The 13,781-nt window shown below is 42.2% G+C and overlaps 2 protein-coding genes across 2 annotated transcripts in view; one reads left to right on the forward strand and one right to left on the reverse strand.

Annotated features, from left to right (window-relative positions):
* The window catches only part of LOC138947652 (uncharacterized), a 185,347-nt gene that overhangs the window by 13,709 nt on the left and 157,857 nt on the right, over positions 1 to 13,781 (reverse strand). Inside the window, exons 40-42 of the mRNA XM_070319175.1 lie at positions 11,701 to 11,861; positions 5,395 to 5,491; positions 4,959 to 4,972 (exon numbers count right to left, since the gene is read on the reverse strand). Of these exons, the coding sequence (XP_070175276.1) occupies positions 4,959 to 4,972; positions 5,395 to 5,491; positions 11,701 to 11,861 (272 nt within the window). The remainder of the gene's footprint in view (positions 1 to 4,958; positions 4,973 to 5,394; positions 5,492 to 11,700; positions 11,862 to 13,781) is intronic.
* Positions 1,470 to 3,857, forward strand: LOC138946769 (uncharacterized). Its single transcript, XM_070318172.1, has one exon. It carries the CDS (start codon positions 1,905 to 1,907, stop codon positions 2,979 to 2,981), a length of 1,077 nt encoding a protein of 358 aa, XP_070174273.1. The 5' UTR covers positions 1,470 to 1,904; the 3' UTR covers positions 2,982 to 3,857.

Below are 13,781 nucleotides of genomic sequence, written 5' to 3' on the forward strand. Positions count from 1 at the left end.
AATTTCTTGAACAGTCCTACAGCTTGTGTGAAGCGTCGAATCATCTGCCAAAAATTCGGTTTTTAACTTTGGTAGATATATGAAGGGGGATGTCATTAATGACTACACAAAACAAAAGAGGCCCTAAAACTGACCCCTGGGGGACTCCACTCTTTAAACATCCTTTGGGAGAGGTTTTACCGTTTATAGAAACACACTGTGTTCTGTTGACAAGTTATGATTTAAAGAATGAACACGTTGCGGGATTGTTCATGTACAATGCGAGTTCATGTAAAAGTAATGTGTGATCTACAAGATCAAAAGCTTTCTTAAAATCAAGAAATACAGCCCCTGATATATGTCTGATCGATTAATTGCCGATAGCCAGTTATCACATAGTGATGAAAGAGCTGTACTACAGGAATGTTTCGGACGAAACCCAGATTGAAAGTTGTGAAATAATTTGCACCTTTCCATGTAGTTCAGAAGATGCTTCTGGATGTGCTTCTCTAAAGGCTTTGATAAAATAGGAAGCAATGAAATTGGCCTGAAGTTATTAGGGTCAGACATGCATATCTTTATTCTTAGGAAGTGGAACGACCTTTGCAGTTTTAAATGCATCAGGACAAATATTTTGTTCAATGCAAAGATTATACATACGTTAGGGATTCCACTATGTACGGTAGGGCTAATTTAAGCAACGACGGGGAGATTTTGTCAGGCCCCATGGATTTATTATTCTGAAAGTTTTCTATACATTTTCCAACTTCATGCATGTACGGCAATAGTTGGGATAGAGAATGAATCTTGTGATTTCAATTTATAAATACAAAATTCTTTTAATCTAAACAACAGGGAGTCTCCACCCTCGACTTCTTCATTTACATTTTTAAATTGTTTCAATCGATCAGCCAAACATAGAAAGCGCTCATTGAATTCGTCAGGAAAAATGGCACTATTTAATCTGCTATTTCTTCTCTTGGATTTACCTAACACTTCGTTTATGGCTTGCCAAAGCGTGGCAACATCCTTTTTGTCTTCAACCAATCAAATGATTTATATTTTTTGCCTGGCGTACTAACTCGGTAACTCTATTGCGTTGTGCTTTAAATTCTGATTTCCTTTGATTTTCCTTAAAAAAAATCACGTAGTGCCATAGCTTCTACAATCTCAGGAGTAAGCCATGGTGGTAATGTAGGGGATTTTACTCGGTGTTGCCTCAGAGGGGCATGCTTATCAATAATTGGGTAGAGTATACTTGAGAAACAATTAAGCGCCTCCTCAGCCCCAGTACAATTAAACACATCACGGAACGGAGCTGACGATAAGTCTATGAAAAACTTAGACTCGTGAAATTTGTTAAAGCTCCGATATTCGATGGTTGTGTGTCCTTTTTATGACATTTTGGGATTATATAGTTCCATGAGCAGCAAGTCACGTAATGATTACTAATGCCAGAATTTACCACATTGACATTCAAAACCCTTCCTCCGACGCCTGATAGAGCTGACTGTGGGTGTGTCCAAACCCCATCACTTTATCAGAATTACGAAAGAAGTACGCGCTGACCTCTTCATGTGGACACTGTTTCTCAAAGATTTCAATGGCAAATCTCTTTTCCTTCCTGACAGATTCCTGACCTCGGATTCACTTAACCTGTTCACAGATGCATCTGGTTCACTAGGTTATGGAGCAGTCTTTGGCTCAAAGTGGTTCTCTGGGACATGGAACGACCTGTGGCGCTCCCAGTCAATCACCCTGCTTGAGCTGTACCCCATCGTGCTGGCAGTGGAACTGTGGGGAGAGTCCCTTGCTAACAAATGTTTGTCTTTTTATACAGATAATCTGGCCTTGGTGGATATTCTCAACAAACAGACCTCAAAGGATAGACTTATCATGACATTGTTACGGAGGCTTGTGCTCACATGTTTGCAACTAAACCTTGTCTTCCAGGCTGTCCACATTCCAGGCAAAGACAACACCTTGGCAGACCTGCTGTCCCGTCTGCAAGTGGACAAGTTCAAGCGATTAGCTCCTTGGGCAGACTCCAACCCAGTGCAGGTACCGCTGCTGCCCTGCTTGAACCCCTAACCTCCACGTTAAGCCTACTCCTCAAATCGTCACTTGCCCCATCCACTCAGACGTCATACCGTCGAGCCTGGACCTTATTTGTAGAGTTTGCTGACAAGCATTGCCTAGCAAAAGAACCTCCCATTCCAGTAGGCACCATTGCACTGTTCATTTCCTTTCTCACGAATAAGTCGTACAAGCCAGCTACAATCTCCTCATATGTGTCTGCCCTTGGATACATACATAAGATGTATGCCGTCCCTGATCCAACGTCCTCCTTCATGATTCAAAAACTATTGCAGGCAGGGCATAAGCGCACCCCAGCCCACGATTCTCGGTTGCCACTTTCGAAAAAACTCCTTCTTCAGCTGTTGGATTCACTTACCCATATTGTGGTGTCCCCCTTCGATAAAGCTCTTTATTCAGCCATGTTCTCTTTAGCTTTCCATGCTTTTTTGCGAGTGGGTGAAATTACAGTCAGAAATCGCCAGGATCCCAGCCCTCACCTCATCTCATCCCAACAAGTCGCCCTCTCCAATGGTAAAATCACGTTAAAGTTTCTTTCATTCAAGCATGACTCTTGTGGTCGCGCATTTACTCTCACCATCCAACCAGGTTCTTCGGCTTGTCATTGCCCAGTTGCACTTCTCTCAGCCTACTTCCAGTTGCGCAGTCCAGGTAACAGCCCTCTTTTTGCATGCGCTTCTGGCAGACCAGTCCTACGTAAGGAATTCGAAACAGTGCTCAAACGAGCTTTGGTCTTTTGTCAGGTTGACCCATCTCATTACCATAGTCATAGCTTTCGTATAGGGGCAGCAACTGCAGCAGCCGAGCGAGGCTTGTCCGATGCCCAGATCCGTCAGCTCGGAAGATGGAAATCGGATGCCTTCAAAACGTACATACGGTCCTCATGGCATTCGTCCGCACTCTAGTTCCAACCCTGCCTTGTCAGAGTTCAGTTATGCTAGGAAGGGCAGAGTGTACTCTGTAACCACCCCTTAGTGTTATTATGTTAATTGCATTGTTCGGTGTGTCTCTCAGTGGAGCAACAGCTAGGAAGGGCAGAGTGTACTCTGTAACCTGTCCCAGGTTATTATGGTTACTGCCCTGTCATGCATGTCTGTTTGGACTAACCTCCTGCAGAGATTTTTTCAGCTCTCCTCCAATAATTTCTTGTCTTTTTTTTTCCAGCTCCTTGGCAAAGGCAGACAGTATTATGACTCCGTACATTTTATGTGTCCATTTTACTGCCGGGAATCTCTCTGTTTCAATTTGTGCAGGATGTTCTCCTGCTCGGTATCCACAACAACAACATAGTCTTTACCTACCACACGGAGGAGGGCCGCTACCAGAACACTGCTCAAATCTACTCATATATGATGACACGTCTGTGTCTCCATCCGTTGGATTTCCCCCTAATCAGTGTTGTTGCATAGGCCACTATTTCTCTTAATTCCTACTTTTGGCGCTGCGCAGCCAATTGCCTGGCAATTGTCAGCGTTATGGCGGAACAGCCCCAAAAGCTTTATGGACTCTCTAGATTTTATAATGAAATTCAATTGTTGGATTCCATGAGAATCCCAAACTAAATTAATTAACAGGTTGGGCAATTAACTATCTATTCTTGAAAAACATAGGTAAGGTAAAATAATTACAGAATTTAATAAAAATAATTGTCACTTCGGTGGCCTACTGCAGCAACACTATGCATTGATTCTGTTGTTTTTTGCTTGTATGTTAATTGTGTGAACTGTGTCTTATCTGCCTTGTCTCCACTGATTTCACATAAATTGTGTTATACAGGGTAGGGGTCAAGCGAGTCGTGATTGCTGGGTCCGTGTGTCTCTTCAACATGCTACAAAAATCGTAAAAATGCATATTTGTTAACAAGGAAAAGACATTTTTGGAAGAAATTCATTTCTCAACAACACCATTTAATTAGTGTTATTCACCAAAGCGTTTAAGACTAACAAAAATGAGCAAAGATCACTTAGACAGTGTTAAAAAGGGTTGTTTGGCAAAAGCTCATCTGCACGGAATTGACGTGATGATTTCTTTGAAAAAACAGGTGCTATTTGTGGCCAAGTGTCTGGTCTACGCGATCAGGCTATAACTAGAAACAAAAAAGTGCGGGTTTTTAAACAAAAGAAAAATTAACATCGAACGATTAGCGATAGTGATTCGTATGAAAGTACTATGAAGCCAAACGCATACGTCCCCCCTCCCTTAGCTCATATTTACACACACATGCACACAAATACACACATGCATATTCATACAAACACACAGACACACACATCCATACATACAGATAAACAAACAGACAGATAAACGAACAAAGTCGTGATGTGCAGGAGTTTGTCTGTCACTATTTCTCCAATGTTATATTTCTCACATTTAAAACAATGGACACAGAGACAAAGACACACGCACACACAAACACTCATGCACGCACGCACACACATACACGGACAGACGCGCAGACACACGCCGGCCCGCCCGCCTGAAGGCACAACCACAACTCACACACACGTAGGCACACACACACACACACACACACACACAGTCCTGACCAGTCCTGTTATCAACTGGCCCCTGAGGGCAGTCAGCATCTCCAGACCCTCGTGTTTGGTGGGGGAAAGAGGGATAGGCTGGTGGGATGAGCTGTGGGGGGCTGGGGCCTGTTGATGGATGCCTACTGGCTAGGGGAGGGAAGTGGGGGTGATCACCAGGAGGGGGTGGGTATGTGTTGGTAGGGTAGGACGGAGGGTGGGAGGACGCACCTGCACCTGACCAATACTGGAGAGAGAGAGGGAGAGACAGAGACAGAGAGAGAGGGAGAGAGACAGAGAGAGAGAGAGAGAGAGAGAGAGAAGGAGAGGGAGAGAGAGAGAGAGATGTTTACTCACATTCAGGAATCTTTCTGAAAACAAAAAACAAAAATATCCTTGAAACACTGTGGTTTTAAATTTGTTGTTTCAGTCTAGCGATTCAAATCCAATGACAAAAACATGTCAAAGTCTTAACTGATGCTCTAACTCTCTGGGTAGCTACCTATGGCGACAGGTCAGACATAACACTGCTTCTCATTATCACCCTTGTGCATGCATAAGATCCTGTGCTAAATGTACTTACCAAAAGAAAAGCGGCAATGACCAGAGGTATTGCCTTGTAAAAGATGCTTTACATACACAGTGCTCAAAGCAGATTCCTCAGATAATCAGGGAACACAAAAGGGGAAATCTGAATGTTTGTATTATTATCTACCATGACATATCTTAGAATATATCTGCACTCTGGGAGTTATTTTGGAAAGTAAACAGCAACGATATTGCCAGATCTTACTGGCAAGATGGCTTCCCGTCTGTCAGCTGGCACTGGGTCCCTGTCAGACAGGGGCTCATCATTTCAAGGACAGCGCAGGCACCGGCCGAGGAATCCACTGAAATAATAATGCAATTTAACATCAACACACCTGGAACCCTCTGGTAGAAATATTCATACAACTTTAATAGGGTCCTAAAATTCAAAACAAATTTAGAAGAAAATAAATCTGAGTACTTGGAAATTACTGGAATACAGTTGATCTTCTTTTCTCCATATTCATCACAAAAACTTTTGAGGAGATTGTTTTTAAATATTTGCCTATATATATATATATTTACGTATACAGCTTTTCACAAGGATTGTTAACAGAGGTAAGTTGTGGATGTTAAGAACTGTGCCAGTAATGAAACACAACCAAGCGTTCCCCTATCATATCCATCAGGACAGTGAGAGTCAAAAAGAAATTTATGTGGAGAAATGGTTTGGCATTTTTGGTTGCGTCTTAAGAAAGTTGTTTCGTACCGATCCAAAGAAAAAATGCGTAACTAAATTGAATACCCATAATGCAAAGTCACTTCCGTCCGCTACAATTAACAAGAGACAACGCTTTTATAATTTAATCAGCTCTGACATTAATGGGTTTTTCTGCGTCTACGCCGCGGGGTTTCCATTGTTGAGTATAATTTATGCGTTTGTGGATTGTGTGTTTTTGTAGTATTACAATCTTTATGCGATTTTTCATACAATAGGGTTTTTAAATTGGCGAATCTATCCTTGGTTCCTGCTAGAAGCCAGCGCGCTGATTGACGAGTGACGTCATGGTGTCACCCAGCCTCGATGTACAGACACAAAATTGGTCTGAATTCGCGACCCTGGGGCATTCGTTTGCTCGCAGATTCGGGGGATTCCTCAAGAATGACACGCAGGTGTCGGCTAGTTTGGGTTTCGGGACCTGTGAGATTGATGTGTTTGGAAGGGGAGGGTGGAAAGTCAAAGATTTAGCAAAATATATAGGTCAGACGCTGGCTTCTGTAGAGACACCGGAGTTTCTGGTTGTGATGATCGGCGACCACGATGTTGCCCGTGATCGATCGCATATTCTGGCATGTGTATCGTTGATACAGGGTGCCAGGGTGGGGGTCGCCAACATTGTACTTTGTCAACTCATGCCCCTTTTTGAATCTCGCAGGTATCGTTTCGATCCCTCGTACAACGCTGCAGCTATGGAAGTCAATGCGTTGCCTCGACAGGGCACTGTGGACTCCCCTAGAGTGGTATTTTGGGACCACGATTTTGTATGTTTTCCACAGGAAAACAGTTTGCGTTACCTGAATTTGCAGCGTCATTTCCTGGGTGATGGTGTGCATCTAGCAACGTCAGGACAGGCCAGGTTGTACAAGTCCCTTCGTCAGGCGATCACACACAGTCGGTTTTTGTGTGATTAAATAATGTGGTAACTTGTAGCCGGGTCAGGTTGTATTGTGCGTTTGACTGATCAGCTTAGAAAGCACGGTTATTTTTTACTTTTTCTTGAGCACTGGTTTTGATGGGCGTGGGTGACATTATAAATTGAAGGCTCTAAATGGGGTTGAGCCGGATCGGTAAATGGGAAGTAACTCCAGTTTATGACAGGCTTGTTGTGGATGATGTCCCCTGTCTAAAAACCAGTTCAAGGTGGAATGGTTCTTCGATCAACACGATTGTTGAGTGGTCTGTCAAATCAAGATATCGTGACATGTTTCAACAGTATGTTTCTGTGTTGGTGGATAGTATGGATCAGTGGTTTTCCTGAGTACTTGGAAATAATTTTCAGGTGAGGTTCTAATGAACATTGGTGTTACAATGCCTTTTCATGTGGGCGTTTGTCAAATCAGAGAATCAGAATATTGGTTCCTGTGGAGGTACTGTATATCGATTACCTGTTAGGTGGGTGTTTGTTGTCATTTCTGTGAATTAGGATATATTGGTTCCTGTGGATGTACTGCATGGCGATTACCTGTTAAGTTGGTGTGTGACATTTCAGAGAATCAGGAAATATTGGTTCCTGCGGAGGTACTGTATATGTCGATTACCTGTTAGGTAGGTACGTGTGTGACATTTCAGAGAATCAGGAAATATTGGTTCCTGTGGAGGTACTGCATGTCGATTACCTGTTAGGTTGGTGTGTGACATTTCAGTGAATCAGGAAATATTGGTTCCTGTGGAGGTACTGTATGTCGATTACCTGTTAGGTTGGTGTGTGACATTTCAGAGAATCAGGAAATATTGGTTCCTGCGGAGGTACTGTATGTCGATTACCGGTTAGGTTGGTGTGTGACATTTCAGAGAATCAGGAAATATTGGTTCCTGTGGAGGTACTGTATGTCGATTACCTGTTAGGTTGGTGTGTGACATTTCACTTTCAGAGAATCAGGAAATATTGGTTCCTGTGGAGGTACTGCATGTATGTCGATTACCTGTTAGGTTGGTGTGTGACATTTCAGTTTTAGAAATGTCCCAATTACAAAGGGAAGGTCAAGGTAGTTGAATGCCGCAAGCGGATGTAAACAAACTCTCAGCGCCAAATTCAAAACACGAGAAATGGAGAATGCTTCCCACAAAATTAAACTTACAGAGAAAGCATAATTTGGAGATCACTTACTAAGTTTAAAAGAAATATAAACAAACAAAAGTTCTCAGTGCATCTCGTCTGTCGCTTGTCTTGTGATGATCTTTTATTATGAGCTTCGGCGGTGTGTCAAGTTTATCATCGTCTCAAAGTAAAATAACAAGAATAATGGAATCATCAACAAATCAAAAATGTACAGTTAAATTGTCGTTGAGAAACTGGTTACATCTTGTGCTCAGTTTCTCTGCAACAAGCAAAGACAGTGGCCGTGTTGACTCGCTCATCGTTATAAAACTGTACAGTGTACACTTTTTAAGATTACAACGAAAAGGCCTCAGCAAAGCCCTGTACAGCGCTTCTATGCCGTGGAACATCGCCTGCGACTAAATTGGGTTACTCATCCAGGGCAATGTTATGATGTTATATATCTGACTGTGTGACAGGCGAGACTGACCAGGGATGGTTCGCGACATTTGGAGAGACGTTTCAGTGGCTTTGATTACCTTATGACAACCCGGTGGGTTTGAGTCAGCCACAACAGGAGGGGAAGAAGGCGCCACTGCCTTGGCCGCGGTATTGGCTGAGCTACGCAGGCTGGGGGAGCGGTAAGAGGCCTGCCAAGTGGCCATGGTCTCGCTCCAGAAAGACAACCAGCGTCTGCAAGAAGCTGTTTCGGGTGATCATGAGGCATATTGCCTCAACATCCGGATCAACGACAACCGGTACCAGCAATCCTACCCCGTCTGGCTCGGTCGCCAACCTGGTCAATACAATCACAGGTGAGGCGGTCGCCCAATTGGTGGTTAGTAGAAAAGAAGACTTAAGGGAATCGATCAACGACAGAATTGACCCCGAGAGATCAAGTGTAAAATATGCATCCATTGAAGATGCCATCAGACTGGTGAGGGGGCTGTGTTCGGGTGCTTTCATGGCTAAGACCGATGTGAAGAAAGCATTTTGAATTATGCCAATTCATCCCGACAATTACCCTTTATTTGTATTTACATGGAATGGTTTTTGACTCACATGCGAAGCAAAAGTGAGTCTATGTACTCACCCGAGTCGTCCGTCCGTCCGTCCCCCCCGTCCGTCCGTCCGGCCGGCCGTTCGTCCGGAAAACTTTAACGTTGGATATTTCTTGGACACTATTCAGTCTATCAGTACCAAATTTGGCAAGATGGTGTATGATGACAAGGCCCCAAAAAACATACATAGCATCTTGACCTTGCTTCAAGGTCAAGGTCGCAGGGGCCATAAATGTTGTCTAAAAAACAGCTATTTTTCACATTTTTCCCATTTTCTCTGAAGTTTTTGAGATTTAATACCTCACCTATAGATGATATATAGGGCAAAGTAAGCCCCATCTTTTAATACCAGTTTGGTTTACCTTGCTTCAAGGTCAAGGTCACAGGAGCTCTTCAAAGTTGGATTGTATACATATTTTGAAGTGACCTTGACCCTGAACTATGGAAGATAACTGTTTCAAACTTACAATTATGTGGGGCACATGTTATGCTTTCATCATGAGACACATTTGGTCACATATGATCAAGGTCAAGGTCACTTTGACCCTTATGAAATGTGACCAAAATAAGGTAGTGAACCACTGAAAGTGACCATATCTCATGGTAGAAAGACCAATAAGCACCATTGTACTTCCTATGTCTTGAATTAACAGCTTTGTGTTGCATGACCTTGACCTTGGGTCAAGGTCACATGTATTTTGGTAGGAAAAATGTGTAAAGCAGTTCTTAGTGTATGATGTCATTGCTAGGTTTAGCTGAAGGTCAAGGTCATGTAAAGGTCAAGGTCAAGCATGTGAGTCGTATGGGCTTTGCCCTTCTTGTTTCTATGTTGATCTTGCGGTACAGATGGGGGCTCATCTTCATGTCAGATCTTTGAGTCCTTCAGTACAGCCGTTGAGTGGATTGCTAAAACAAAGTTAGGGATTAACCTGGTGCACATGCTTGACGATTTTCTCTTGGTTTCGGTTTCAAAAGAAGTAGGCAGCTGGCAGTAAAAGACATTTTTACTATGTGCTAGAAAAGATGGTAGAGCCCAGTCACATCGTCATTGGCAGTATGTATGAGATTTCAGGCTATGTGTGCACTAGCTTTCCATGCTCTTCTGCGGGTGGGTGAGATGACATTATCTCACAACAACTTGCAGCGAGAAGATATTTCTATGGAAGAAGACGGTATGTCCATAACTTTTCGCAAGGTTAAACACAGTATGGGGGCAGTTGTCAGACATACAGTAAAACCGTGCTAGAAAGGCAGCATCTGTGCAGTTTCTTTAGTACAACGGTATTTGCAGATGAGCGGGTGGTAGTACAGGTCCTCTTTTTCTGTCGGACACTGGAGAAGCCGTTTTGCGCTCTAGTTTTTGTAAAGAGCTCAAGTCAGCGCTTCAGTTTAGTGGCTACCCGGAGGGGAGATACAACACACACAGTTTTAGGATCGGCGCAGCTACACACCTAGCATCACAGGGGGCATCTGATGCACAGATACGACTAGCGGGGCGATGGGCATCAAATGCATTTACTTCCTTTATTAGAATGCATAATATCTCAAATTTCAGTTTTTATAATGGAACGGACGGTTCAATGCCGCAATCATCGGCCAAGGGTACATTTGGTGGCTTGCGCGGTGTTTGTAGTTGTTGGACTGTCCGTGTCAGGCTATGGGGCGGTACCAGCTGGGCTGGTTGGTGGCTTTTTACCGCCCTTGGGGTTAAAACACAATTTGACCTGTTATTGCATTGATTGCATTGGTGTAAATATATTGTAAGAAAGTTTGACAATTAACCAACCGCTGCATAGCGAGACATCTTTTACATGGTTTTTGCATTGTTGTAAATACTTTTGCCATTTCCAATAGTGCATATATACAATTGGAAAGGCAGCCATTGTTTGTGTGTAAGGGCGGCTGTGATAAAACAGGGTACATGTGTCCATCTATCTAGTCAGCCCATGCCCTTACATTAAATTTGGTACATGATGAATATTTCTTTGTTGAAATATGTATCAAAAATTTGATGTGTTAAATGTATATTATTTGACTGATGATATACATCAAGATGGTGCCTTTCAATAATGCAGTCGCTGAGTGAAATCACTCAGCGACAACACCATTACCAATGTGTTTGCGTTTGTTTATAGCATGAGTGTGGAAGGCGGTTAATTCCTGGTGGAGTAGACAGGGGAGGCAGTTCCTGAACAAACCTTTAAATGTAGTAATTTATGACACAAACCAGGGAGGAACATAAATTAATTTATGGGAGACCATAAAGGCATTTTATTGTCTTTGTTTAGAAATGATGTGTATATATCTAAACACTAAGCAAACAACAAAAGCAAATGCTCTATACAACTCCCCTTCAGCATGTCCCATTACATTCACTAAATTACAGTGGACCGGCCCCCCTAATCCCCCCCCCCTCCCTCCATAGATGATTCCCTCCCTTTTAAGACACCCCCCCCCCCGCATCCGTCTAGAAGACTCCCTCCCTTACAGCCCTGTTTTCTCCGATTGCTTGAGGGTGCCACTGTATATATGAAGAAGAGGTTACACACTGAGTCTCAGTGGATATTAAAAATAATGGTCAAAGTTAGCGGATCATGAATAATGCAAGCTTCAGCATTACTCAGGGGAGTCAACAAAATTACTCACATTAATGTTGAAGAAAAAACTTGAAAGAGTGATTTGTACACTTACATGTGCTGACACCAATGCTGATATTTACAGGGCCTGTATTGTTTCCAATGGTGAGGTCATCTTCACTAAGATCAATCAGGGCCAAGGACAGGTCAGAGGTGGCTTTTGGGTGCGTCACATTGTTGAGGACCACATCTGACTCAACGATGAGACTGCCTCGCCTGATTTAATTAATTAGCACCAAGAACTGATTATTTTCTGGACACACATTGAACAATGATCATTAGCAGTAATCAAGCAGAATGTTATTGAGTTCTAACAAACTGGTGGTTGTAGAGACAGCTTAACAAGTCGCGTAAGGCGAAAATACAATATTTAGTCAAGTAGCTGTCGAACTCACAGAATGAAACTGAACGCAACGCAACGCAGCAAGACCGTATACTCGTAGCATCGTCACTCCACCGCCCGTGGCAAAGGCAGTGCACGTGGAATTGACAAGAAGAGCGGGGTATTCGTTGCGCTGAGAAGGATAGCACGCTTTTCTGTACCTCTCTTTGTTTTAACTTTCTGAGCGTGTTTTTAATCCAAACATATCATATCTATATATTTTTGGAATCAGGAACGGACAAGGAATAAGATGAAAGTGTTTTTAAATTGATTTCGAAAAAAAAAATTTGATAATAATTTTTATATATTTAATTTTCAGAGCTTGTTTTTAATCCGAATATAACATATTTATATGTTTTTGGAATCAGCAAATGATGGAGAATAAGATAAACGTAAATTTGGATCGTTTTATAATTTATTTTTTTTTTTTACAATTTTCAGATTTTTAATGACCAAAGTCATTAATTAATTTTTAAGCCACCAAGCTGAAATGCAATACCGAACCCCGGGCTTCGTTGAAGAGTACTTGACCAAAATTTCAACCAATTTGGTTGAAAAATGAGGGCGTGACAGTGCCGCCTCAACTTTCACGAAAAGCCGGATATGACGTCATCAAAGACATTTATCAAAAAAATGAAAAAAACGTTCGGGGATTTCATACCCAGGAACTCTCATGTCAAATTTCATAAAGATCGGTCCAGTAGTTTAGTCTGAATCGCTCTACACACACACACACACACACGCACGCACGCACGCACACACATACGCACATACACCACGACCCTCGTTTCGATTCCCCCTCGATGTTAAAATATTTAGTCAAAACTTGACTAAATATAAAAACGTGACACCAAAACATGCGTCACTCTAAAAGAACAACTTTTTACTGCGAAAGGAAACAAGCACTTTGGACTGAGAACCAACTTCTATTTTCATATGTTTCTGACACACTGCATGACAAGCAATTTCAACTGTTACCCAAGCCATTATATCACCAGAAATACTGCAAGAAGGGATGGAAATGGCACTGGGCAAACCTACATTTCTGTGCTATAAAACATTCCGCTGTTTGAAAAACCTGCTTCGTTACTAATTCTGGCAACAAAATGCAGTATACATCACAAGGCACATTGGAATATCCCGGCGCCAAGGATTTTTCTTCAGGGACAGAATTGTTTTTAGCAAAATGAATTTTCACCATGACGAACGATTCGCGCAAATGCATGCAAATAAACCAGTTTCAGTTGAAGATTAACTTCTGCTATAAAGTAGCTTCCAGTACAACGAGCAGGGGTATCGCCATACCCGTTTTTGGTCGAAATATTTGCGTGACACGCGAGTTTGATTCAGCTATAAAGTCTAGAAAAAAACATTCTTTTATTCAATGCTGTGCCTCCCCCCCCCCCCCCCCCCGAGTCACAAACTTTCCATAAAATAATCAAAATACAAGAAATCACATGGAAGATTTTATTAATAGTCTTTCCCTCTCCAAATTAACTTGCCAGTTTGTTTTGTATGAGTGAACTTTGTTAGATTGAGCGCAACAATCTTCTTCTAATGATTATTTTACTGTTGGATTTTGATGATTTTGTTGTGGGTTTGAGTGAATGCCTCAAATCATTGGAGACTTCTGAAAACTATTCTTTTTAGTTTCACCACGTACTTTCTTACATTTGGCTAACAAAAAAAATGTTTCAACGTTTAAAGGGAACTGAAATAAATGCAATTGAAAAAATTGTCACCTCATGCATGCA

This window comes from Littorina saxatilis, linkage group LG14, assembly GCF_037325665.1.
Source record: "Littorina saxatilis isolate snail1 linkage group LG14, US_GU_Lsax_2.0, whole genome shotgun sequence".
NCBI classification, from domain to species: domain Eukaryota; kingdom Metazoa; phylum Mollusca; class Gastropoda; order Littorinimorpha; family Littorinidae; genus Littorina; species Littorina saxatilis.

Coding starts and splice junctions, on each gene's coding strand:
- LOC138946769 (XM_070318172.1), top strand. CDS start 1,905: ATGTTTGCAACTAAACCTTGTCTTCCAGGCTGTCCACATTCCAGGCAA.